Source organism: Taudactylus pleione, unplaced genomic scaffold (genome assembly GCF_031769625.1).
Source record: "Taudactylus pleione unplaced genomic scaffold, aTauple2 ptg000152l, whole genome shotgun sequence".
NCBI classification, from domain to species: Eukaryota; Metazoa; Chordata; class Amphibia; order Anura; family Myobatrachidae; genus Taudactylus; species Taudactylus pleione.
The window spans coordinates 430861-458539 of record NW_028284554.1 but is presented as its reverse complement, the minus strand read 5'-3'; the positions used below and the strand labels follow the sequence as shown (position 1 = coordinate 458539).

At 47.6% G+C, this 27679-nt stretch overlaps 1 protein-coding gene across 8 annotated transcripts in view; it reads left to right on the top strand.

The window, feature by feature from the left end:
• The window catches only part of TCF3 (transcription factor 3), a 185313-nt gene that overhangs the window by 75631 nt on the left and 82003 nt on the right, over positions 1–27679 (top strand). For all 8 annotated transcript variants that reach the window (XM_088474290.1, XM_088474289.1, XM_088474292.1 and 5 more), the window contains exons 5-6: positions 20704–20777; positions 27315–27411. In XM_088474290.1, the coding sequence (XP_088330416.1) occupies positions 20704–20777; positions 27315–27411 (171 nt within the window). The remainder of the gene's footprint in view (positions 1–20703; positions 20778–27314; positions 27412–27679) is intronic.

Here is a 27679-nt window from a genome sequence, read left to right as displayed (position 1 = left end):
ATAACTTATTAATATTTAGTATTTTAGTTGGAGGGAGAACTGAGAAGGATACATGGTTGGAATCAGATGAGAGGAGTTATAAGTGGGCTGGTAAGCTTTATTAGTGATAAATAATACATGCTTATCTGAGTTTTGGGTGCCTCCCTGTCAGCTTGAACCAGTTTGGCCTTTCTCCTCTTACCTCTCATTTACCAAATATTTTCACCCACAGAACTGTTGCTTGCTGTATGGTAGTTTTGCACACCATTCCCTGTAACCTGTAGAGACTGTTTTGTGTGAATATCCCAGGAGATTAGCACTTTCGGAGATATTCAAGCCAATCATTCCACAGTCAAATTTACTAGATCACAATTTTACACCATTTGGTATGAACAACAACTGAACCCCTTTACATGTCTGCATGCTTTTATACATTGAGTTGCTGCCATGTGATTGGCTGATTAACAAGCAGGTGTATTAAAGTGTTTTTTTTTTTTTTTATTTGTTCTTGGCGGATGCATCACAACACTACATGCACTTTTTTTGATAGTAGCTCATGGTTTATACCCTCTAGCATTGTGGGAATTAATTCGAGGGGGGTGGGGGTGATTCAGTGGTCTATCGCTTCCATCTAAAATGACCATGGCGACTGCATTCTACAACCTTAACGATGGGATTAGCTATGTTAAGTGGCTTCTCCCGTACGAAGTACCGGGAGTGCTGGAGTTAAGGCACGCCCGGCACTTGCGACCAGCCCCACGGCCTTATGCTGGGTAAACACTACCCAGACGATATGCCGGTCCGATGGGTACACATTGAGCGATGTAATGAACGACTGAACGATCCCTCATTCCTTCCTTCATTGGGCGGAATGCAATTGATTCCTGCCCCCATCGCGCCCGACGGAGCTATTAAATTCTTGCTCCTGTCGGGCACGATCAGCTGCCAGCGCTACATTTCAGCTCGCAGCCCCTGGGGGATGAGAGCTGAAATGTGAGAAAAGTGACATGTTTGGGCGCCCAAACATCACTTTTCGCGATCGCGCCCAGCACTTTGGTCGGGTTTAGCTGCTTTACGCGGCTAAACCCAACCACTTTGGGCGCGATCAGCACGAAAATCTGGGACAATTGCATAGCGGCCCGCGATCTCCTGTCACTTCAGACGGGAGATGCGGGCCGCGAAAACAATTGAATTCTGCCCATTACCTGCAACGGTGCTGCATGCGATATCGTCCGGTTGCATTGTCAAATGTTTATAATGTAGTCACAGAATCCGTTATTGGTGCAGCTGCTTTTCTTTTTTTTTTTTGTTTAACCCCTGTCCTCTTTCTTTATTCACCCATTTACCTGCCTGCAATAATTCTCTTGAGGATAGTTCTACTTAAATATTCGAGAGAGATTCAGGAGTAGTGAGAGTGTATCTACAGGAGACACTGCGCTTTGCTCCTGGGAAACATCCGTTGCCAGCTTTCATTGCATTTGCTCTGAATGATCACATGAGCTTTGAGAACTTCTGCCAGTAGCTAGATTAAATTTTAGATGAGCAGTTCGATTTTACTCGATTTATGTTCGGATCTCAAAAATGGCATCTTTTTCGCTCTTTGGCTCTTACGTGTTTTGGATAGCCAATAAGATAAATCCGAACTTGCGCTAATTTGGTGGAGGGTTAACACTGAATCGCTCTCTAGTTTAAATAAGACATTTATGTCCCAGAGAGGGATTATTTTCCAATAATGGCATATGTGTTGATAACTTTATTTCTACTTCAGGGTCCATAGGGTATCCACAGGATACCTTGGGGTATAGGTGTGACGTCAGTCGCAGGGCACCAAAGAGTTAAGCTTTCAGCCTCCCAGGATGCACTAGGTCCCCCTCCTATACCCCGCCCCCGGGCCAAGGCACCTCAGTTTAGTTTGGTGCCCGGCCGGAGTCGGGTGCACCTGTTGGAGTGGGGGCTAGAAGAGCCCCTGAAGCTTATTCTTCATGCAGCTGTGGCTGCACAACTGGATGAACAGCATGGACAGTCAGTCCTGACGTCCATGCTGTCTTCCCTACACCCCGCCGGTACCAGAACGCCGGTACTGATCCGGGGATGCTGGTGGGCGTCTAGGGTCACAGCTAGCGGTGACCCCAGATGCTCCGGACCATGGCCGGATTCAAGGGGGACAGAGGTAAGCAGCGGGGTCCCGCGGTGGGTCCCCGCTGATCACATGGTCCTAAGTCCCCAGGCAGGGGGCTCCCTGGGGACTGGCTGCAGCGTGGAGCCAGGCGACCAACCTGTGCTTCCACTACCCCCTGGGACAGCGGACCGCAGCAGAGCGGTAGCGCTGCGGCGTCCCAGGGGTTAAATGCATGCCAGGGGAGCGCGCCTTCCCTGTCTCACAGCCGGCGCCTCCCCCGCTGCACACAGCCCTCTCTGCATGCTGCCGACTGGTCCTGTGGCAGCGCTCCTCCCCCAGGCCAGCCTCCTCTCTGCTCCTCGGCGGCCATCTTCTCCAGAACGCATGGTGAACGCTGCTGGAAGCGCTGGACGGAAGCATCGTGGTCTGGGTCCCCCCGCATACCTCTCCTCCGCTGTGGTCAGGTCTGTGTATGCAGCGCTGTGTCCTACCAGGCCCTGTGTCTGTGTAGTTGAGTGATCAGCGCTGTTAGTGCAGGAATTGTTATTTTTCTGCATTGTATGTGACTGTGCTAGCGCTGCTGCCTGTAATCTTTTCTTCTCTAAACTGTCAGCTTTATTACTGTCCCTGTTCTTTCTGCTAAAGCCCTTGCGGTGCGGTGCTGCAGGGTGGTCTCTCGCCTATTTAATACTTAATTGGTGAGAGAGGTCACATACGTGGTGCCATCATGTCTGAAAGTGATTTTCCCCTCCGGCTACAGTGTACCACGTGCAAAGTACCGTTAGCGGAGGGGGAGGGTAGGGCGGAGGGCCTTTGCCGGCAGTGTTTGTCCATGGCGCGGCCTATTACGGTTACAGCACCGGTACAGGAGCCGCCCTGGGCTTGTTTCGCTCAGGCGTTAACAGCTTTAGTGGGCCAGTTAGCTCCGCAGCCCGCGTTTACTCCGATGGGTTTGTCCCAGCAGTCTGTGGTGTCGTCACCCATGCAGGGGTTCCCACGACAATTGGTGGTACCCCACAGTCTCCCTATTTCCCCGCTCCCGGGTTCTCAGGAGCCAGCGTGGGTTAACTCCCTGACGAGTTCTGTACAACACTTGTCGGATGTGTTGCAAGGGGAGTCTGTGATGCGGTCTCATAAAAGGCCGGTGGCGTCTCTGTCCGCTCCTTATGAGGATGACGAAGGGACGTCTGATGATGGGGAGATTCTAGATCCTTACGATCAGGAACCTCTCCATACTAAGGACGCTGATGCTAAGTCCAAAGTATATATTCCTGGACTTATTCGGGCGGTCCGCACAGCCTTGGTGATTGAGGACGAAGTTCCCCCAGCGGCTAAATCTAAGTATGCCTTTTTCAAAGATGTGAAGGGCGATGCCACAGTCTTTCCTCTTTCGGGTCAGTTGGTGGACCATTTAGAGGAGGCGTGGAAACAACCTGGCAAAAGATACCAGCCGCAGAGACGTCTGGCGGTGGCTTATCCGTTCGCGGATAATTATTATGCGAAGTGGGAATCCCCTCCACAGGTGGATTCTCACGTGACCCATCTTGTCCGTAGTGCCACATTGCCGATGCCATCCATGTCCTCCCTTAAGGATGCTACGGACCGCAAGGTAGAAATCTGCCTGAAGTCCGCTTATTCCCTTGCAGGGGGGGCAGCACGGCCGGCTATGGCCATTTGCTGGGTTGCCAGAGCGATGGAGCGCTGGGCGGATTCATTAGAGGCTTCTTTTGAATCCGACTGTCCGGCCGATCAGGCGGAGTTGATTGGCAATCTCCGTGATTCGGCCACCTACATCAACGAGGCGGCTCTAGACATTAGTACTCTGGTGTCTAGAATTTCTTCAGCAGCGGTAGCTGCTCGTCGCACCTTGTGGCTGCGATCCTGGAAGGCGGACGCAGATTCCAAGAAAGGTCTGGAAGCGTTGCCGTTTACCGGAGAAGTTCTCTTCGGTCCGGATCTGGATAAGATTGTGGCCACGCTGGCGGCAGCCAAATCTGCCTGTCTCCCGTCGGCCGCTGCTCCTTCTGGTTCGGGACCATCGTCCTTTCGGTCATCTAGGGCCCAGGGCAGGCCCAAACCACAGTCGTTTCCTCGACAGGCTGGCCCTAAGAAATCGGTCAAGCCCCGGAAGCAGGCATGGAGTACCAGACGTCCGGCCCCCAAGCCAGATGACAAGCCTGCGGCCTGACGGTCAGGGCCTCCCTTTGGGGGATCCCAGGGTGGGAGGCCGCCTGCTACAGTTCGCCCAGTGTTGGTCGACCACTACGACAGACACTTGGGTTCTGGAGGTGGTTTCCCACGGATACGCCCTCTCCTTCCGGCACAGACCCCCGGCTCGCTTCTTCACCACGGGTCTCCCGTCAGACCGGAACAAGGCTACGGAGCTGCGGAAGGTATTGCACACTATGCTCCAGGCTGGAGTTATAGTGGCGGTTCCATTCTCCCAGAGGGGCCAGGGTTTCTATTCAAATCTATTTTTGGTACAGAAACCCAATGGGTCATATCGTCCGATTCTCAACCTCAAAGCACTCAACAAGTCTTTGCGGGTCCCGAAGTTTCGGATGGAGACCCTACGGTCCATCATTCTGGCGCTGGAACCTGGGGACTACTTGGTGTCATTGGACATACAGGACGCTTACCTGCATGTCCCTATTCTTTGGCGCCATCAACAGTTCCTCAGGTTTGCAATCAGCAGCGACCACTTCCAGTTTCGGGCGTTACCTTTTGGCCTGGCAACAGCGCCACGTGTTTTCACCAAGGTGATGGCGGTCATGGCGGCTTCTCTGCGGCTGCAGGGAGTCCGCATGTTGCCGGATTTGGACAACCTGTTATTGGTGGCAGGATCTCCAGAGCTCCTGTTACGCCACTTGGACCTGACTATTGCACTGCTGCAACGGCACGGCTGGCTAATCAACTGGCAGAAGTCCACTCTAATCCCGTCTCGGAGGATTCTGCATCTTGGAGCCTTATTGGACTCGGGACAGCAAAGGATCTTCGTGACGGAGGACAAGATCTCTGCTTTACAGTCAAGGGTGCGCAGTTGTCTGCACAGCCGCCGGGTGTCCTTACACTCGGCGATGAGGTTACTGGGCTCCATGGTGTCGGTGTTCGACATGGTGGAATACGCCCAGTTTCACTCCAGACCTCTGCAGCACCTGATCCTGTCCAAGTGGAACGGGCTGACTCAGTCTCTGAAGTCCCAGACGATTGTGCTCACCCAGGAGGTTCGCCTGTCCCTTACGTGGTGGTTACAGACGACCCACCTCAACAAGGGACGTCCGTTCTGGGTTCCAAATTGGCTCCTGTTGACAACGGACGCCAGTCTTCGGGGCTGGGGAGCAGTTTCGGGTCCACACTTGTTCCAGGGCAGGTGGACGCCGACAGAAGCGGAGCTTCCAATAAATATCTTGGAACTCCGTGCGGTCTTCAATGCTCTCCAGCAGGCACAGCGGTTTCTCCAGGGTCGCCCGGTGCAGGTCCAGTCGGACAATGCTACCACCGTGGCCTACATAAACAGGCAAGGAGGAACTCGCAGTCGGGCGGCTCTCGTAGAGGTCTCTCGGATCCTGGTTTGGGCGGAGCGCAATCTTCCGGCCATATCAGCGGTCTTCATCCCGGGAGTGCTCAATTGGGAGGCGGACTTTCTAAGTCGCCAGGACGTTCATCCGGGGGAATGGTCCCTGCACCCGGACGTTTTTCAACTACTGGTGGACAGGTGGGGTCTTCCAGAAATCGACCTCATGGCGTCCCGGCACAACAACAAGTTGCCGGTGTACGGGTCTCGCACAAGAGACGAAGGGGCGTCTCTGGTGGATGCTCTGTCCGTCCGGTGGACGTTCCGGTTCGCATACCTGTTCCCTCCGGTCTCCCTTCTTCCACGGGTAATCCGGAAATTCAAACAGGAAGGAGGGACGCTCCTGTTGATAGCTCCCGCGTGGCCCAGACGGCACTGGTTCTCAGACCTTCAGGGTCTGTCCGTGGACATTCCTCTGCGGTTGCCGCTACGACCGGACCTTCTGTCTCAGGGTCCTTGCCTTCACCCGGACCTGACTCGGCTGTCTTTGACGGCGTGGCTGTTGAGACGGCCATGCTGAGGTCCCGGGGGTTTTCCAGCTCTGTGGTGCGTACCATGTTACGAGCTTGGAAACCGTCTTCCGCGAGGATATACCATCGCGTGTGGCATACGTTCTTCCAGTGGTGTCGACCGAGAGGTTATGCACCGCGGGAGTTTCGTCTGTCTCGGATTCTCGCCTTCCTGCAAGCGGGACTAGATCATGGGCTTCGCCTTGCTTCTTTGAAGGTACAGGTTTCGGCCCTATCTGTCTGGTTTCACCGTAGGATTGCTACAATCCCGGATGTGCGCACCTTTATGCAGGGTGTTCTCCGCATTCAGCCGCCCTTTGTTCCACCTGTGGCGCCTTGGGATTTGGCTGTGGTCCTGAGGGCTCTCCAAGGACCGCCGTTTGAACCACTGGGCTCAGTGGATCTTAAATGGCTAACAGCTAAGACTGTTTTCCTTCTGGCCATTGCTTCGGCCAGACGTGTTTCTGAGTTAGGGGCTCTTTCTTGTAGACCCCCTTTCTTGGTTTTTTATGGGAACAGGGCAGTGCTCCGCACTCGGCCCGAGTTTCTTCCCAAAGTTGTTTCCCAGTTTCATATTAACGAGGAAATAGTTGTTCCGGCCTTTAACTCACCGGGTCTTTCCGTGGGTGAGGCCTCTTTGGATGTTGTGCGGGCCTTAAGGACTTATGTTGACCGCACTTCTTCGTTTAGGAAGTCGGACGCTTTGTTTGTCCTCTTTGGCTTCCGTAAAAAGGGTTGGCCTGCTTCAAAGCAAACTTTGGCAGCCTGGATCCGTATGGCTATTTCTGAAGCTTATCTTCATGAAGGCCTACCGGTCCCTCCTTCTCTGAAGGCTCATTCCACTAGGTCTGTGGGTCCTTCGTGGGCAGCTCGACGTGGTGCCTCGGCAGTTCAGATCTGCAAGGCTGCTACGTGGTCTTCTGTCCATACCTTCGTGAGGTATTACAGGTTTGACACCTTCGCCTCTCAGGATGCTTCCTTCGGGCGGCGGATTCTCCTTTCTGCACAGGAGCGTCCCCACCCTTAAAGGATACTGCTTTGGGACATCCCCAAGGTATCCTGTGGATACCCTATGGACCCTGAAGTAGAAAATATGAGATATGGTAAGAACTTACCCTTGTTATCTCTATTTCTACGAAGTCCATAGGGTTCCACAGGACTCCCGCCCTGTCGCACCTGTGCTGCAGATGGGCTTTGCTCTGGTCACCGGTTTTCCGTCTCCCTCTGGTGAGAATGTGATTCTTGTATGTGTCCAGATCTTTGTTCTCTCTCTTCCTTCTCCTCCTCCGGCCTATGGCTTGGTAACTAACTGAGGTGCCTTGGCCCGGGGGCGGGGTATAGGAGGGGGACCTAGTGCATCCTGGGAGGCTGAAAGCTTAACTCTTTGGTGCCCTGCGACTGACGTCACACCTATACCCCAAGGTATCCTGTGGAACCCTATGGACTTCGTAGAAATAGAGATAACAAGGGTAAGTTCTTACCATATCTCATATTATTTCAGTCATAATTTCACTCCGATTTTACCATAACTGTATGTATGTCTTTTTTTTTTTTTGCAACACTTTATAACTGGTATGCTTCAGTTTTGTTTAATACCTCTGTGCATGTCTCTCTCCCTCCCGCTCTGTGCTTGGGTCCCTCCCGCTCTGCGCGTGGGCTACATTTAGTATACCGACACAGGGGATGCTGGAGCTTAGAATCCCTGCGCCGGAATCCTGGCACCTGTCAGAATCCCAGCGCCGGCATCTCGACGGTAAGTAGCTGGGTTGGGGGGAGTGTTAAAGTTGGATACTACGGTGGGAGAATTATGTTTAGGGTGGGAGGATTAGGTTTAGGGTGTCCAGGTGTCGGGATTCTGACCGCCGTCATCCCGTGCATGTGTGTTTTGTGTATATCTTTCTGCGTATCTCTCTCTCTCTGCACATGTCTCTCTCTCTCTCTCTATCTCATCTACATTTAAAGGTTTACACACATAGGGCGGAATTCAATTGTATTCGCGGCCTGCATCTCCCGTCTAAAGTGACAGGAGATCGCGGGCCGCTATACAATTGTCCAAGATGTTCGCGCTGATCGTGCCCATAGAGGTCTGGTTTAGCCGCGTAAAGCAGCTAAACCCGACCAAAGTGCTGGGCGCGATCGCGAAAAGTAGTGATTGGGCGCCCAAACATGTCACTTTTCGCACATTTCAGCTCTCATCCCCCAGGGGGTGTGAGCTGAAATGTAGCACTGGCAGCCGATCGCGCCCGACAGGAGCAAGAATAGAATAGCTCCGTCGGGCACGATAGCGGCTAGAAATAAATTTATGTTGACTGGAAGTGGTTCGGCACGATTTTTTTTTCTCTAGCCCTAATCTGCACCCTAACCCTCCCCTTGATGCCCAACCCTAACCCTCCCTCTTGGTGCCTAACCCTAGCCGTCGGGGTGGGTGCCTGACCCTAACCGTCCCTTCTACTGCCTAACCTTAACCGTCAGAGTAAGTGCCTAACCCTTCGATAACTGCCTAATCCTAACCCTAAATTTTTTAAAAAAAAAATGTAGACCATAACTGTGTCGACATTCTGTCCCTGTCGACCTTTAGTGTGTCGACCTTCAGACCCGGTCGACCTATTGCCTGTCTAACTTGTATTGTCTACCTTTTTACTAGACCTAATGACCGGATACCCTCTCCTTTTGCAGGATGCCTTGAATATTAGCACATGCTGCATTTCATCAGTGCCCTGCTTTCAGAGAAAACGATACATTTATAGAACTGTTTCCCCCCCACCCACCCTCTGGATTGAATCTACATTTTTGCCTTGTTTTGTGTGTGGGTTTGCTTTGTCACTGACACTGGATAAGCATAATTGCTTGATTAAAAGGGATATCTAGCCATGAGTAAGGTATCCTTGATGGATAGTCTAAAACAGGGATGGGGAACCTCAGGCCCGGGGGCCATATAAGGCCCCCAGAATTATTTGGTCTGGCCCTCTGAACTTTTTTTTCTGCTACCTGAACTGGATAGCAGGGTGCATATAATGGCACCCTGTGGCCAGAATCTATGCAGCAGTGCCGCCTGGAGCGTCCTTAGGATGCTTCAGACGGTCACACCGCTGCCCTTACAGCTCCCCGAGCATCCTCGGAATGCTCCAGGCATTACTGTAATCACTGGCGATTGTGGCCCCGTCCCCATGTGACCTCACACGGGGGGCGTTGCCTGCACCAGGCCCGTGAATAATGTCATTTATATAAAAATGGTCCTCGGCAGAAAAAAGGTTCCCCATCCATGGTCTAAAAGGTCATCACAATTACTGTGTTAGAACTATCAAACCTGCCACTGTTAGTGTTGAAGCTTTGTCAGCGAAAACTTGACTAGATGGTAACAGCTCCCACCACCTCCCCCCATTATTTTTACTCTACCGCTTTTTACAGTTAGACTTGCTCATTTGGGCAGTAAACCGTTTCCTGGCTTGTGCCAAAACCCAGATTCATTGCCAGACTGCCTGATGGTGTAGTGTGAATTGTCACTCCAGAATTCATTTCCACTACTCAAATCAAATGAGTGCTCTACACCACTCCAGCATTTGTTTGGTGTTGCACATAGGGGATGTAGTCAGGAAGCCGACTGTCAAATCCCGGCAAGATACTAATGTCAGGCGTCGAAATCCCGACACCTGTCATTGGACCTACGCCGGGAGCCCGACACCAGGCATACCGAACGAAGGTATGCCGGGTGCAGACAGCCGCGGGGGGAGCGTTAGGTGTCAGGGCTCCTAGGGGGGACTTAGGGTTAGGTACCCCCACCGGGAAGGTTAGGTTAGGGTTAGGCACTTCCCCGGGAGACTTAGGGTTAGGCTGCGGGAAGGGGGGGTTAGGGTTAGCCACCCCTAAGGGAGGGTTAGGGGGAAAAATAGGGTTAGTCAAACTTGCCTAATTAGCGATTGGGATCTTCACTTCTGCCGGGCTTCCGCTGTCGGGATATGAATAATACTACACCCGCACATAGTCATCTCTTTTTTGTTTTATCCAAAATCAGTTTGGAACTTGGTAGTGAGTGTGACAAAGGAAAACAGGCTTTTTATATGCTTCATCAGTCAGTGGTCCTGTTTGATGTGTGTGTGTGTGTGTGTGGACTGGTGCTTCACGGCTGATCTGTTGCTCCTAGATATTTCCACTTCTCAATATCTGCATTACTGGGGCAGCTCTAGAAAGGCAGAAATTTGATAAACTGACTTTATTCAACTGTTCAGTGTGGCTGAAATTTCCAAACACACATATAAGAACGGATGTCCACATGTGTATGGCCATGTAATGTAGGTGCAATCTCTACTGGCGTTAACAGATTAGAGATACACATCTCTAGATGCTGAAGAAAATTATACATTATCTTTTGGAGTATCACAGGCTTGACTTTCCCTTCATGATGGGTTCCTCTGATACCCCTTTCAGACATACGACCTGGGAAATTTCCTGCTCAAACCCAGGAATTTTTCCTGTGCAAAATCCCAGTATTTGATCGAGACCCCTCTTTCACACTACATAGTCTACCCGGGAAATTCCCAGGTAGACCCCTTTCAGACATAAGCCGGGTTTTTCTGCTTACCTGCCTCTCCTCCTCCTAGCCTATCCCCCCTCCGGCTGACGCTGATGATGTCATCAAAGTGCTGCCGGCAGCCGGCCAATCAAAATGCAGCATTTTTTTTATTTTTATTATTAAATTCATTGTTTTATTTCTTTTATTGCCCTGGTGGTCCAGTGGGAGTGTGGGTGGCCCGCTATGGCTGAGACCAGTCGGCGGTCTCCAGCATCCGGCTGGGGTCCTGTGCCACTGACTTGATCTACAGTGACACAGCCACCAGCGCGGGGGGTGGTGAGCGGCTCTGCGCTGCCATCTCAATGTAAAAGCTGCTACTCTCGGGTAGCACCATTCAGACATAAGCAGGGTAATTTCCCGGGACTTAAGTTCCAGGAAATTCCCTGGTCGATTGAAGAGTCGGCCACCTGGGAATGTGTTCCCGGGTAGGTACCTTTCAGACATACATGGCAACCCCGGGAATTGTCCGCTATTTATTTTATCTCCCTTGATATTTTGATATTTATTTTATCTCCCTTGTATAAACTGCATGAAATTCTATTAACTTTCCATTTTCCGTTTGCCATGGATTTTTAGTTTTAAGTATCTTTGTGCGTTTCTGGCTGCTCACGTCCTAAACGTGAAATACTTAGTTTAACATTGTGTATTTGGTACTTCATGTGTTCAGCAGACCTATGCTTCAGTTTAAGTCCTAGACAACTTTCAAGGTTTATTTTTTAGTTATATGATATGCCTAACTAATGATTAGTCAGATAGAGAATCCAAAACAATTAGAGTGCACTTGAAATAGGAAAGAAATATCAAGTCAAAAGGGTAATGCATTCCATGGGAAATCCAGAACAACTGTAATGCAATGTCTTATCAAATGCTTTTTATAAGGATAGTGCATGTAGAAAATGTCTGTCAATGGTTTGCACCTGTATGAAGAACACTGAAATGTTAACACCAGAGAAACCGGGTACACACTAGATGATATGTTTTCCGATCCGGCGGATCGGAGCGACATATTGGACACCGCCTAGCGTGTACCCACTATGTTGCTGACTATGTGCTCTTCCGCGCGTCATCAGCGACGTCCACCATCGGCCCAGCATGCAGATCCGATGAGCGATATCTTTAGTGGGGACCGTGCTGCCGAATGCAGCATGGCCCCCGCTGTCACTGCCTTGCCGATGCCGGCACCCCGACTGGGTCCCATCACTGACAAGGTCAGGCACACTAGACATTGTCTAATGTGTACCGGCCTAAAGGCCACTACACACTAGACAATTTTTTTTAAATGATTTGCCCGATTCCGACACATCGGAACGTCAAATTGTTCAAATCGTCCTGTGCGCTCTCCCGTGGGGTCGTCCGTCGTATTGTCTGATCTTTCCTATATACAGTCCAATCAGACCTGCGGCTGACGACCCCATGCAGCTAGATGCGGCAGGGGCAGACATATCGGGCGGTTGGGCCACAGATCATCCAGTGTGTACAGGCCGCCCAATATGTCGGGCCGTCGGCAGGGGGGGAGGGGGTCGTCCATCCCATCGCTGGGTACACATGTCGTTTAGTGTGTACCCAGAATTAGTCTGCTGACCTCGGGGGTGGCGTGTTCTGGCTTTGGGGGCTGACAGGAAATGTCCTTATGCTTGGGGTAGTAGAAAGGCTATATCCAGGCATCAGGCAGCCAGTGACAGCTATAAAGGTGGAGGGGGGGTGCATGCCTCCATTCAGTTCTCAGTGCTCCATCCTTGAGTATATGTGAGCGGGGGGGAGGTGGCTCACGCTATTTTGTCAATAGCAGCCACTGAGAGGAGGGATGGGGGCACGGCCCTAGTGTACAACTTCTTGTTGGATACCTAAGACAACTATATTATAGATTATAAATTGCATATTTGATCACCATGAAAACAAACCGAAATTAGATGGAGGGGTGAATAAGGCATATTCATACAGAAGTATATTAAAGGATATTTTGGACAGTTGATCAGATGAGGGAGTACAGGGTTAAGGTGCCCATACACTCTGCGATGCACTGTGTAGGGTGACTGCCGATCCGTCGGCAGACAGATCGTGCTGTCACCGCCGGCAATCGTGCGGGCTCCGTAGACCGCACGATATGCTGGCTTCCCCCTCCTTCATCTAAATGGGATCGTACATCGCATCCCAAATCAGATGGTTTTGCAGGAAGACCTGGGGATGCGATGTACAACCCTGCGAGAGCGCGCAGCATGATATCAGTTACGATATCGTGCCCATACACGGCACGATATAGCACCTACATCGTGCCGATCCCCAGCGTTTGGGAACCTCTGTCTTAAGTATATAGCTATCACAGAAAAGGTTGACCACAAGCAAACTATTAATAGTAATTAATTTGTTGTATATTGGTATAAATTCCATGAAGTAATTGACCTGTGCATGACTGACTAAAGGGAGATTTTCTGAATTCTTATGCAGCATAAAATTGGTAATGCAAAATGTATATGGATACTGACTTTTGGGGTGCAATTCAATTGTTTTATCCCACCCGATCTCACGTCTAAAGTGAAGGGAGATTGACGGTCGATACTCAATTGATTCTTATATCGCGTCGGTCACACCCAATGAGGTCTGATTTAGCCGCGTAAAACTGCTAAACCCAACCAAAGTGCTGCACGATATTGTGAAAAGTGCAGTTTGGGTAACTTTTTGCGCATTTCAGCTCCCCACCCCTGGGGTGGCAGATGTTCGCACCCGACAGGAGCAACAATTGAATAGCGCCGTCGGGCGCAAGTGAGGGACAATTGCGCCATTGAAATACAAATCAACAGAAACACTGTGTAGTTGTCTACAAGTTTAGGGGGGAATTCAATTCAACAGGGGCTTGCGAGCACAAATTTGCTGCATAATATTCCTTACCACAACTCATTTTCGTGAAACGCGCCCCTGCATCTATCACAATTCAATTGTAATTTGGCATTCCCGAGAATTGAGACAGTATCATGTGTGTGCAGTATGCAACCAGGGAGTAGTGGATGAAAAAGTGGGGAAATTACCCTAAACCCTCCAAAAGTGCCAAATAACATAGCAGAACAGTGTTAGAAGGCTATTAGCGACCTTAAGCAAAGTATTGGAAGTTCTTAAAAGGTGTCAAATGATTGATTTTTACATTTTCTGGTAATTGTAGAAAAATGGTAGGCAGCAAATTTAAAGTCTGTACAGTATTTTGGTGTGCAGAAAATATTTCAGTGTGTTAGGACAAAGTTACAAAATGTTGGGAAAAACCTCAACTCACACCTGCAAGTTTAAAAGCACTTTCCTATAAATGCATCCTCTCCACATACCTGTCCCACATCATTTACTACATATTTGAGCATTTTAGAGAAATTCACCTGAAAACTGTCATGTCAGTATTGGCCATAATGCATGCAATGGTTCCCAAACTTGGTCCTCAAGGCACTCTAAAGGTGCCTACACACTTGGCGATGTGCTGCCGATCCGGCAATGTGTACGATTTTCTTGAAACCCTCCCGGCAGTTCCACGGCAGTCCTGCTCACGATTTGGTACATGATTTGGTGTATGTACAAACGATACATCGTGCATCCTTTCTTTTTTTTTTTAGTGCATAGTGTTCCAGATTGGCAGATCTGACGATGCGATGTGCGGCCAGCGGGGACGTGATCATGAGTGGGGACTCAAGATTTGAGCATATTTTACACGATCTGACGTTCCGATGCGTAGGAATCGGCCAGATCAGGTAAAATATCGCCAAGTATGTAGGCACCTTTACTGTCCAGGTTTTAAGGATATCCATGCTCACACAGGTGACTTAATTAGTACCTAACTATTATAGTCAGTTTTATACCATTTGTGGACATGCATGAATATCCTTAAAACCTGGACTGTTAAGGGTACCTTGAGGACGTTTGGGGAACCCTGCCATAATTTATTTTAAATTAATTCAATTGTTTTTTTGCATCTGATCTCCCATCTAAAGTGACCCATGGTTCTACACTGACCCAACATTTGTAATGTAAAAAATGATTTATGTACTGTATGTGTGTATGCATGTGTATATATCTATATATAATATATACTGTGTGTGTATATATGTGTATACATACATACATACATACATACATACATACATACAGTCAGGTGCATAAATATTGGGATATTGACAGAATTTTCATATTTTGGCCTCTATTCACCACCACAATGGCTTTGAAATGAAACAAACAATATGTGCTTTAACTGCAGACTTTAATTTGAGGGTAATTACATCCAAATCAGGTGAACGGTGTAGGAATTACAACGGTTTCTATATGTGCATCACTTTTTAAGGGGCCAAAAGTAATGGGACTATCAACTCGACAGCTATTTCATGGACAGGTGTGGGCTATTCCCTCATTATTCCATTATCAATTAAGCAGGCGAAAGGTCTGGAGTTGATTCTAGGTGTGATATTTGGAGTCAGTTGCTGTCGACTCTCAATATGAGATCCAAAGAGCTGTCACTATCAGTGAAGCAAGCCATCATTAGGCTGAAAAAGCAAAACAAACCCATCAGAGATATAGCAAAAACATTAGGTGTGGCCAAATCAACTGTTTGGAACATTCTTAAAAAGAGAGAACGCATCGGAGAGCTCAGCAACACCAAAAGACCCGGAAGACCACGGAAAACAACTGTGGTGGATGACAGAAGAATTATTTCCCTGGTGAAGAAAAACCCCTTCACAACAGTTGGCCAAATCAAGAACACTCACCAGGAGGTAGGTGTATATGTGTCAAAGTCAACAATCAAGAGAAGACTTCACAAGAGTGAATATAGAGGGTTCACCACAAGATGTAAATCATTGGTGAGCCACAAAAACAGGAAGACCAGATTAGAGTTTGCCAAACAACATCTAAAAAAGCCATTACAGTTCTGGAACAACATCCTATGGACAGATGAGACAAAGATCAACTTGTACCAGAGTGATGGGAAGAGAAGAGTATGGAGAAGGAAAGGAACTGCTCATGATCGAAAATATACCACCTCATCAGTGAAGCATGGTGGTGGTAGTGTCATGGCGTTGGCATGTATGGCTGCCAATGGAACTGGTTTCCTTGTATTTATTGATGATGTGACTGCTGACCAAAGCAGCAGAATTAATTCTGAAGCGTTTCAGGCAATATTATATGCTCATATTTAGTCAAATGCTTCAGAACTCATTGGACGGCGCTTCACAGTGCAGATGGACAATGACCCGAAGCATACTGCAAAAGCAACCAAAGAGTTTTTTAATGCTAAAAAGTGGAATGTTATGCAATGGCCAAGTCAATCCCCTGACCTGAATCCGATTGAGCATGCATTTCACTTGATGAAGACAAAACTGAAGGGAAAATGCCCCAAGAACAAGCAGGAACTGAAGACATTTGCAGTAGAGGCCTGGCAGAGCATCACCAGGGATGAAACCCAGCGTCTGGTGATGTCTATGCGTTCCAGACTTCAGGCTGTAATTGCCTGCAAAGGATTTGCAACAAAGTATTAAAAAGTGAAAGTTAGATTTAGGATTGTTTAATTTGTCCCATTACTTTTGGCCCCTTAAAAAGTGGGATGCACATATAGAAACCATTGTAATTTCTACACCGTTCAGCTGATTTGAATGTAATTACCCTCAAATTAAATCTGAAAGTCTGCAGTTAAAGCACATCTTGTTTGTTTCATTTCAAAGCCATTGTGGCGGTGAATAGAGGCCAAAATATGAAACTTCTGTCAATGTCCCAATATTTATGCACCTGACTGTACATACATACATATTCCCTACCTTTTCCCATGCTCTGGGAGATTAGAGGGGAAAAATAAAAAAAATTTTGAGGGACATTATCTTTGCGTGTCCAATCCACCATCTAAACCGGTGGTGATCAATTGTTCCTAGTTTTCGTGCATTGGCAACAAAATAGACAAGGTTTAGTCGCATAAAGCTGCTAAACCAGTTCAAAGTTCTGCTTAGTGCGCCCAAAACAGGAACTTTTTTCAGATTTTAGCTCACCACCTCAGGTGCATGCATTCACGTCTGTCTACAGAAACAATTGAATATGTGAAAAGGGCATGCAAAAATCCCAGGGTATGCAAAAACAATTGAATTCCCCTCTTTGTGTAAATCTTGTCGGGTAGTTTGGAATTGAATTGAAGATTGTGCAGAGATGACATTTACCCACAAAATCCCAGCACATCGCACTGAATTGAATTCTCCCCATAGTATAAGAACAGATGATTATTGCAGATTTTGGTTATCTGTATAGAACGAAAAACCATTTTAATAAAGCGAATGTACAAAAGTGGTAGCTTTTTTATTCTGTATAAATGGACAACTGCATGGTACTCAATCTTGTTCTGCATGTTCAGGCATATTTACATTATTAACTTTTGTTGTGTGATAAATTTCATTCTCTGTCTACCCAATAACTGACTGTACAATATCACATATTCTGTTTTATGGGTGACTAAAGATACCAAACCTCAACCTTATAAAATCTGTCTCTCTTTCGGTCTTTTTTTTTTTTTTTCTGTCTCTTCCTCTGTCTGTTTCTCTTTCTCTACATTGATTAGAAAATAAAATTCACGAAGGAGACATAATGATTATTCATGAGCTGCAGCGATTAATATGCATAATTATGCAAATTAGGTAGCAATTAAACCACCAATTCTCTAGAGTGAAGACAGGAAAGTGGGGGGGTGGGGAGGGTTGCTAGCACAAAAGGTCCAATAGACGCAAGGTATCTTTTTGCCGGTTACATAGGCAGCAGAGAGTGATTGTGTTAAGTATATACTTTAGTGTAGGTTTTTTTTAATACATTTTAAGAGGCAATTCATTTTTGTTGCAGTGACAAATATTTACATACCAACCAACATGATCCCTTTCACCTGGTACAAAGTGTTCTGCTCCCGTTTTTAGTTTCTTTTGCATTAAGCTGTGCTGAATCAATTGATCCAGCTCCAGAATCATGCTGGAGGGTCTGCATTCAAATGTGTATTGTGTAGCATAAAGTAACCTCCTGTGATAGATGCAGTAGGTAGCATTCAGTTGTAAGATTTATTTCTAGGAATGGTGATGGAAGGGTTTTCCCAGAAGGCTGTGCTTAGGCACATGGCATATCCAGCAATACCGCACTAGAGACATTAAGTCCCAGCACTAGGTGTGTGCACAGTCTCTCATCAATGCTGGCTGATATGACCGTGGATTGATTATAAATTTGGAAGAAAAAAGATTGTGTGAGTAGAGATTGTTTAACGCAGATGTCATATCTTATAGTACACAGAATCTGTGTACAAACCCTTTCTATTTAACAGGGATCTGTTCTAATTAAATGTCCTATCTATAATATATGCTTATTTTCACCTGACCTATAAATGTTCAGTAAAATATATACATTCTGATCATATATTCTTGTTTCTCTGCATAATTGCTTTCATCAATGAGAGCTGTTTAGTTGCCTGGTTGGTCAAGGAATTATAGAATATATGTAGGTTTGCCATACCATCCCTTTAATTTGGGTTCATATGAATTACAAAGAGTCTGTGGCTGGCTGACTTAAAGTCTCCATTTCACCTGGGTTTAATCACCACAGAACCTGTTATTCACGTGTGGTAAAGGGATGAAATGGCAAGCCTAAATATCTGCCATAGACCATAATGCAATAGTGTGCTTTGTGACCAGATTCATTGGGGAAAAAAGCAGACCTAATTAGATTTTCATGTAACTTTATAAACTATTAATACTATACAGATCTAGGCCCAAACACATTTTCTGCATTATAAGATTTCTCAACAGTCTATAACATTATCTGTCCTCGCCCAGCAATAATGTTTCTTCTTTCTCCTTGGAGTAGGACCCAAGCAGTAGGGCCCTCCAGTCTATAGTACTTCAATTGCTTTTTTGGGCATCTTAAATAATGGGCGTCTATAGGAGCAATTCAATTATTATTCCGGTCAGATGCCCATTAGCCACAGCAGTCACATTTTTTCTCACAGCCTCCGGAGGTGTGAAAAAAAGTGTGAAAAGTTCTTAGTTTAGATGCCTGAATGGTAATTTAGATGCCAAACCAGGAATTTAGACTGGGTTATCCACTTTTCGCGTCTAAACTCAGTCCTTTTGAGCGTGTAAAATACTAATGGGCGTCTGATAGGAACAACAATTGAATTGCTCCAATAGACACCAATTAGTTAGATGCCTAGTGCTAACAATTTAATTCCCCCCTTTAATTCTTAGGAGGCGATTTAACTCAGCACAATTTGATTAGCATCGGGAATGAGTTCCCAGAGCTATTCAATTGTCCCCTTCACGCCCTACAGTTAAGTCGGCAGATGCATGTTACCGCGACAGGTCAAAAAAAAACAGATGTATCACAGCATCACAGACTGTGATTGCCACCTTGCTACAAACACAGACTTATGGATTGGGCCTTGTTGCAATGCGTCTTAGTAAATGAACATGCTGATCTTGTTGAAGTCGTAACTTGACACAATTGTCTGATTCATGTTCGTGCGGACTGATCCGTATGTGGGATGTAGTTATTAGACCGGCGGATGCAATGCCGGCGGTCTGAATACTGACACTTCTTGACCGACACGGGACTTAACATAGGCGTGGAAATGCCAACGCAGAAAGACCGACCCCCGCCATCCTGATCGTCGTCTATCGGGTAAAACGTAGCCCGGGGATGGGGGGTTTAGGTTTAGGGAGAGGGTAGGTTTAGGGTGCGTGGACAGGGGGTTAGGTTTAGGAACACTGAGGGGGGGGGGTTAGGGTTAGGCACTAGGGGGGGAGGTTAGGGTTAGGCACCCCTAAAGGAAGGTCAGGTGGTGGGGGAGCAGAGGGTACAGTTAGGATGCTTACCACCGCACATTGGGATCTCCTACCGTCAGGTTTTCACTGTCAGAATTTGAACCCCATTCCTTGTATGTGATGGTCAGTGTCAAGAATTAAGCAAGGGAATGAAGCAAGCTGTGCTATACAGTAAAGCTGGGTACACACTATACAATGTGTGTACCCAGCGATGTAACGATATATTGCGTGGGCCATAAACTGTACACTAAACAATCTGATGTACGACGACGCAATATAACATTACATGTTGCGTATAGCAACATGGCATCGTTAATTGCATTTTGCCATTGGCTGTGCAGCACAGCCGATGGGCCGATGTGATGAACTACCATATGCATGTGCAGTCAGGTGTACACACTATACGATCCGCACAATATATAGATCCGATCACCGTTGGAATGATCTATCTTAGTGTGTAACCAGCTTAAGAGGCTGATTCAGTTCTGACAGAACCTTGCGTGATCTGCAGCTGTGCAGATTCCCAGCCATTATGGTATGACAATATTTCTTTTTTTTTGCTTTCCCCTCAGTTCGAACCCCGCGACTAATTGAATCGCACCCTTTGATGAATAATAAGTAGGGTACACAAACAGAATATGGTAATATTTTGAGGCTCCTCCCAAGCTGTTGTGGGAAAATTGTGGTGGCAAACTTAGACTATGACATTTTTAAATTTTTAATTATATTCTTATTTACGTATATATGTGTGTGTATGTATGTATGTATATGTGTGTATATATGTGTGTGTATATATATATATATATATATATGTGTGTGTGTATATATATATATATATATATATATATATATATAATAATATAGTTATAGTGAACTGCTGCTACATATGCTTCAGCTATTTCAATCATCTACTAAAGATTAAATAAAAAAAATAGCTTTTCTGTTGCTCCCCAGGTTGTCTCTTTGCAGTATGAGTGGAGAGAATAGAGAGTGCATTTTCATTCTCTGCAACACCCTTAAATCACAAGGTTGGGGTACTTCCTATATTGACATGGAAATGTTCTATAAAAAAAACACCTGTAAAATATTTGTCTAAACAGTTTTTTATTACACTGACTGTAATGTAACATTGTTGTGCTTTGTTTCTTTTACAGGGATGGAGGAAAGAGCAGGCTCTGGGCCCTGGGGACCTGGTGATCATAATGGATCCACATTTGACCAAGGCAGAGTAAGTAAATATAGAAACTGGTAAAGCCATGTAGATGGTGGGACAGATGGCGGACAGTCAAGAGACCCAAAACTAAAGTAATTGAAAATTTAAATAACCGCACCTTACAATTTTCCTTTTTCTTCTTCAGGGTCCATAGGCTCCACAGGGAGACCTTGGGGTGTAGCTGATGGAACTGAATCCGGGCACCACGCAGTTAAAAGCTTTCAGCTCCCAGGATGCATTGGTCAACTCTCCCTATACCCCGCCCCCGTGCCAGAGGCACCTCAGTTTTCGTTGGTGCCTGGCCAGAGTCTGGTCACCATTGCGCAGGGGGGCTACTTAGGCAGCCCTTAAGCTATTATTTTTATGATTTGATTTGTTTTATCTTTTCTTCACCTAGAGCACGCAGCAGCAGACTGTCCGAGGGACGTCTACGCTGCCGCTCCGTCACCCCTCTGGTGCTGCGACGCCAGTACCGATCTGGGGATATCTGCGGGCATTCCGGGGGTCAGCGCTAGCCAGGGCCCCCAGAGAGGGCACAGACTGCAACCGGACTTTAGGGGGACAGGTAAGGCGGGTTAAGGCAGTCAGTACGTCCGGTCTCAGGGGACAGATCGGAGGTGGCTAAGTGTGGACGCAGGCTCCAGCCTTTGCGATCCACTAGACCACCAGGGACATTTTGGTGCGGGAAACCAGCATCCCATGGGTTAATAATCAGCCAGGGGAGACAGCTTCCCTGTTTAAGCGGCTCCTCAGCTCAGGGCGCCTTTCCTCTGAGATCTGGCTTCTCTGAGCTATTCTCCTACTCTGGCCACGCCTCCTCTGAGGTCTCTGACGCCCATTTTCTTCATGGTGCAGTCGCAGCTGTCCCAGGACAGCGCGTGATCCGGTCCCTCTATATACCTCTCCCCAGGGTCAGTGTATGTAGCACTATTTCCTACATGACACTGAGCCTGTGTAGTTGAGTATAGTGCCAATTTGCAATAATTCCTGAATTGTATGTGACTTGTGCTAGTGCCGCCTGTCTGTCTCTCTTTTTTTTTTTTTCATCTGTCAGGATATGGCTATACCCTTTCTCTAATTCATGCCCTAATACAGGTGTTATTAGGGTGGTTCATACATGATAGATATATATAGTCAATATAAGCTGGCACTCCACAGTGTAATAAAGTTATTTGCCCTGGTGCCATCCGAAGATATGGAAACCCAAAGTCTAGAAACAAGCAAACAGCGGCACTCACGGGACTTTCAAAGGAAAAAGACTCCTGGACACAGCAGTGTAGTTCGTTTCAGTCTTGGCAGATTTTTATATATAATTAGGTCTGTCACATACTGTTGTGTGCTGCACTGTGCCATATTTAGGCAGCAAATCCCTGCAATTTACCCAAGCATAAGACAGGACCAGTATATTGCTTCCCTGCTAGTATTAGTACATACTCGTGGTTGCATTGTACCCAGTGCCATATTGTGTGTTCTATTACTCTGCAGAGATGTCTGACAAGGGTAATGAACACATTTCTGCACCCATTCTGCAATGCAGATTATGTACTGCAGGTTTCAGTGAGGAGGATTTGGTTCGGGATGGGTTATGTGTGAGGTGTTATAATCCACCAGGTACTTCATACCCCCGACATCGGTACAGGAGTCTCCTTGGGAGGTCTTTTCTTAGATGTTGGCCTCCATTGCGGGCTGTCTAGCGGTCCCGGCTGCTTTTCCTCCTATGGGTTACCACAGCAACCTGTCATTCCCTCGCAGGGACTACCGCTAATTAAGCAGACCCCTCCTGTGTCACAGCAGGCTGTCATTCCCACACTGGGATTACCACAGGGTACACCTCAACCATGGGTGGATGTTTTCTCTACTTCAGTGCAGAGTCTGGCAGCTTCCTCTACGGCCATTCAGATCATGTTACAGAGTGAGAAGAAACCTGTACAGCCAGCTAAGTGTCCTGTGTTTTAATCTCAATCCACACAGCTATCAGAGTCTGAGATGTCATCTGATGACGGAGAAGTGGCTGACGCCTCTAACCCAGACTCCCCTTTGCAAGATGCGGAGACTAAGTCAAGGATTAATATTCCTGCCTTGGTGTGTGCGGTCAGATTCGTATTGGTTATAGAGCACAGGTTCTCAAACTGTTCTCAGGACCCAAAACTGTGCATGTTTTCCAGGTCTCCTCACAGAATCACAAGTGAAATAATTAGCTCCACCTGTGGTTCTTTTAAAATGTGTCAGTGAGTAATGAATACACCTGTGCACCTGCTGGGTGACCTGGAAAACGTGAACACTGTGGGGTCCTGAGGACCGAGTTTGAGTACCACTGTTATAGAGGATGATGAGCCAGCACCTAAATCCAAACACCCTCTGTTTAAACAGATAAAGGTGACTTCGGCAGTATTCCCTCTGTCAGATCAGCTAGTGGATCACATGGCTGCTGCCTGGCAAATGCCTGGTAAGAGGTATCAACCTCAAAAACGTTTGGCCTCATGTTACCTATTTCCTGAGGCTCACTGTAAAAAGTGGGAATCACCCCCTGCAGTGGATTCCCACGTTACACAATTGATTAGAAGTGCAACGTTACCTATGCCTTCCATTACTTCCTTGTAAGATACTACAGATAGGAAAGTGGAAACTTGCCTGAAATCAATATACTCTTTCAGGAGCTGTTGGCCGGCCGTCCATGGCTATCTCCTGGGTATCTAAGGCTATAGAGAGTTGGGCCAATGCACTTGAGGACTCCTTCCTCTCGGAAGCTCCGGAGAATCGGGTGTCACTGCTTGGCCACATCCGGGTTGCAGCTGCATATATCAGTGAGGCTGCTCTGGATGCTAGTCTACTGACCTCCAGGGTCTAAACCGCGGATGCAGATTCTAAGAAAGGCCTGGAGGCCTTAACCTATAATGGGGAGATTTTGTTTGGTCCAGACCTGGACAAGATTGTTTCCAAAATCAGCGTTTCTGCCTTCAGCATCTGCTCCTTCAAAGTCTTGAACCTCATCCTTTAGGTCCTTTCGTCACCAAAGACAGTCCACTGCCAAGAAGGCTGCCAAGCCTAAGAAACAGGCCTTGAGCACAAGACATCCTGCCTCCAAACCAGAGGATAAACCCTCAGCCTGACGTGGTGGGCCTCCCTCTGAAGGACCCCAGAGTGGGAGGCCGACTTCTTCAGTTCGCCCAGTGCTGGTGTCAAACCAAGGATGCTTGGGTAAGAGAAGTGGTCTCTCAGGGGTACGCCCTCTCATTTCTTCGAAGACCTCCCCACCAGTTTTTCTGCACAGGTCCTCCTTCGGACAAGACCAAAGCCTTGCAGATCCAGACAGCCATATGGTCCTTGCTGCAAGCAGGGGTAATTGTACCAGTTCCACTAACTCAACGAGGAACTGGTTATTATTATACTCTTTCCGGTTCAGAAACTGAATGGGTCTCATCGACCTAACCTCAAATCTCTGAACAAATTCCTCAGGGTGCCCAAGTTGAGGATGAATACCTTACACTCCATCATACTGGCTATGGTGCCTGGGGATTATATAGTCTCACTGGACATTCAGGACGCATACCTACATGTTCCCATAACTCCTCCTCAGCAGCGTCATCTACGGTTTGCTATACTGCAGCAACACTTCCAGTTTCGGGCGCTGCCCTTTGGCCTCTCCACGGCTCCAGGGGTATTTACCAAAATTATGGCTGTCATGGCGGCCCATCTGCGGAGTCAGGGTTTCCGGCTACTACCAAATCTGGACGACCTCCTATTGTTGGTGAGTTCTCCAGAAGTGCTTTGCCCCAGAAGTGCTTCGCCACCACTTGCAACTGACAATTGCTTTTCTACAGGCGCATGGGTGGTTAATCAATTTGAAAAAGTCCTCCCTAATTCCCTCACAGAGGATGGTTCATTCGGGGGCTTTTCTGGATTTTCGCCAACAGAGAATCTTTCTGACTCCAGAAAAGATCTCCATGCTACAGCAACAAGTACGCAGATACCTCCGCAGTCGTCGGGTGTCAGTCCACTCGACAATGCAGGTTCTAGGATCCATGTTGTCCTTTTTCGACATGGTGGAATATGCTCCATTTCATTCCAGGCCCCTGCAGGGGCTGATCCTCTCCAGGTAGAGCAGATTACCCCACCGGATTAGGGCTCAGACGATGTTGCTCTGTCCAGAGGTGTACCTGTCTCTATCCTGGTGGCTACTGACGTCTCATCTAACCAAGGGTTGCCCCTTTTGGATCCTGGACTGGACACTCCTAACAACGGACGCCAGTCTCTGGGGCCGGGGTGCAGTGACTGGTCCACATACCTTTCAGGGCCGGAGGACAACGGTCGAGGCATCCCTGCCTATCAACCTATTGGAACTTCGGGCTTAGTACAGGGCCCTCATGATGGCAAAGCACATTCTTCACGGAAAACCCGTCCAGGTTCAGTCCGGCAATGCCACCACAGTGGCTTACATCAACCATCAAGGAGGCACTCGAAGTCGGGCAGCAATGACAGAAGTGTCACGCATGGGCAGAATCTCATCTCCCGGCCATTTCGGCAGTGTTCATTCCGGGAGTTCTCAATTGGGAAGCGGACTTTCTCAGCCGTCATGACATGCATCCAGGGGAATGGTCTCTTCACCAAGCGGTTTTTCAACTCCTAGTGGACAAATGGGGTCTCCGAGAGGTGGACCTCATGGCCTCCCGACACAATCACAAACTGCCAGTGTACGGGTCCAGAACAAGAGATACCGAAGCAAGCTTGGTGGACGCTCTGTCAGTGAAATGGACCTTGTGGTTTGCGTACCTATTTACTTAAGTCTCCCTGCTTCATGGGCTCTTCGGTGGTTCAAGCAAGACGGAGGCACTGTCTTGCTGGTGGCCCAGACGTCATTGGTACTCAGCTCTTCGGAGTTTCTCCATCGACACTCCGTTCCTGCTGCCTCAACGTCCAGATCTGTTGTCTCAGGGTCCTTGCCTTTACCCGGACCTGGATCGTCTGTCTTTGACGGCGTGGCTCTTGAGACATGCCTCCTAAGGTCCAAAGAATTCTCTAGCTCTGTCATCAACACGATGCTTAGAGCGCGTAAGCCTGCTTCTGCCACGATCAACCACAGTGTGTGGCATACGTATTTCCTGTGGTGTCGTACTAGAGATTACGACCCTAAGGTGTTTCGAATTTCCAGAGTCCTTCAAGCTGGATTGTACCTCGGCCTACGCCTGGCCTCGATGAAAGTGCATGTCTCTGCACTGTCAGTGTGGTTCCAACGTAGAATTGCTCTGCTCCCGGATATCCACACCTTCCTCCAGGGTGTCCTCCAGATTCAACCTCCCTTTGTCCCCCCAGTGGCTCCTTGGGATTTGGCAGTAGTTCTTCGGGCCCTCCAGGGTCCTCCATTTGAACCACTAGATTCGGTGGAACTTAAGTGGTTAACAGCTAAGACTCTATTTTTCCTCTGGCTATTGCATCTGCCAGGAAGGTGTCAGAATTGGGAGCGCTCTCCTGTCATTCTCCCTTTCTGATATTTCACCAGGACAGAGCTGTGCTTCGCACTCGCCCTGAGTTCTTTCCTAAAGTTGTTTCTAGTTTCCATATTAATCAGAAGATTATAGTATAGAACTTTCAATCACCAGGCCTCTCGGCAGGTGAGGCCTCCTTGGATGTGGTCCTCGCCCTCAGGATTTATGTGGACCCTACCAGTTTCCGTTCGGAAATCAGACTCCTTATTTGTGCTCTCTGGTTTTCACAAGAAGGGATGGCCAGCCAACAAACAAACATTGGCTAGATGGCTTAGTATGACTATCTCTGAAGCTTACACGCAGGCGGACCTGCCTGTTCTGCTAATGCTCATTCTACTCGGTCTGTGGGCAGCTCGCCGTGGCACCTCGGCTGTTCAGCTTTGTAACGCGGCCACGTGGTCTACTGTTCAGACCTTTTTAAGGTTCTATGCCTTTGATACCTTCGCCTCTCAGGATGCTTCCTTTGGGCGCCGGATTCTCCTCTCAGCGCAGGAGCGTCCCCACCCTTAAAAGGACTGCTTTGGGACATCTCCAAGGTCCCCCTGTGGAACCTATGGACCCTAAAGAAGAAAATGAGCGTTATGGTAAGAACTTACCTTTGTTAACTCTTTCTTTGAAGTCCATAGGGTCCACAGGGCACCCGCCCTGAAACACCTGGCTTCATATGGGCTATCTTGCTTGTCAACGGTTCCCCGTCTCCTTCTCTGTGAGAGTGTGTTTCTTGAGTGTACCAGTCTTCCTTCTCTCTTCTCCTCCGGCTTATTATCAACTGAGGTGGCTCAGGGGTGGGGTATAGGGAGAGTGGACCAATGCATCCTGGGAGCTGAAAGCTTTTAACTGCGTGGTGCCCGGATTCAGTTCCATCACCTACACCCCAAGGTCTCCCTGTGGACCCTATGGACTTCGAAGAAAGAGAGTTAACAAAGGTAAGTTCTTACCATAACTCATTTTATCCTAAAAAAAAATGTAAACCTTTTTTTTTTTTTTTTTTTTTTTTTTTTTTAAATATATATTCCGTTGACTACTTTTTTGCATATGTGGTTTTAATCCCTGCTTCATTTTATGGCAGGGTTATGGAGATACCAATCATTATGGGGAGCACAGGGATCTACCCTCCCATGAAGGCAGTTTGTCATCTGCTCCCTTCCTGCCATCTGGACTTGTGGGTAAGTGTATGGAGAACAAAATTGAGAAGGACATTATAAAAATGAAAAATACCCAGTCAAAGGCTCCACTTCACTTATATTGTCATTTGTCCTTTGTTAGACATATTGGGTATTGTTTAGGAGATAAATATAAAAGTTATAAAAATTACATAATTATCTTTAACATCCTTTGACCCAAAAATGTCTAGTTAATGAATGATATTCATTGCATCTTAAATTCAAAAAAAGTCATAGGAAATCACGGAGGGGGGGTGCTTTACAGTTGCCT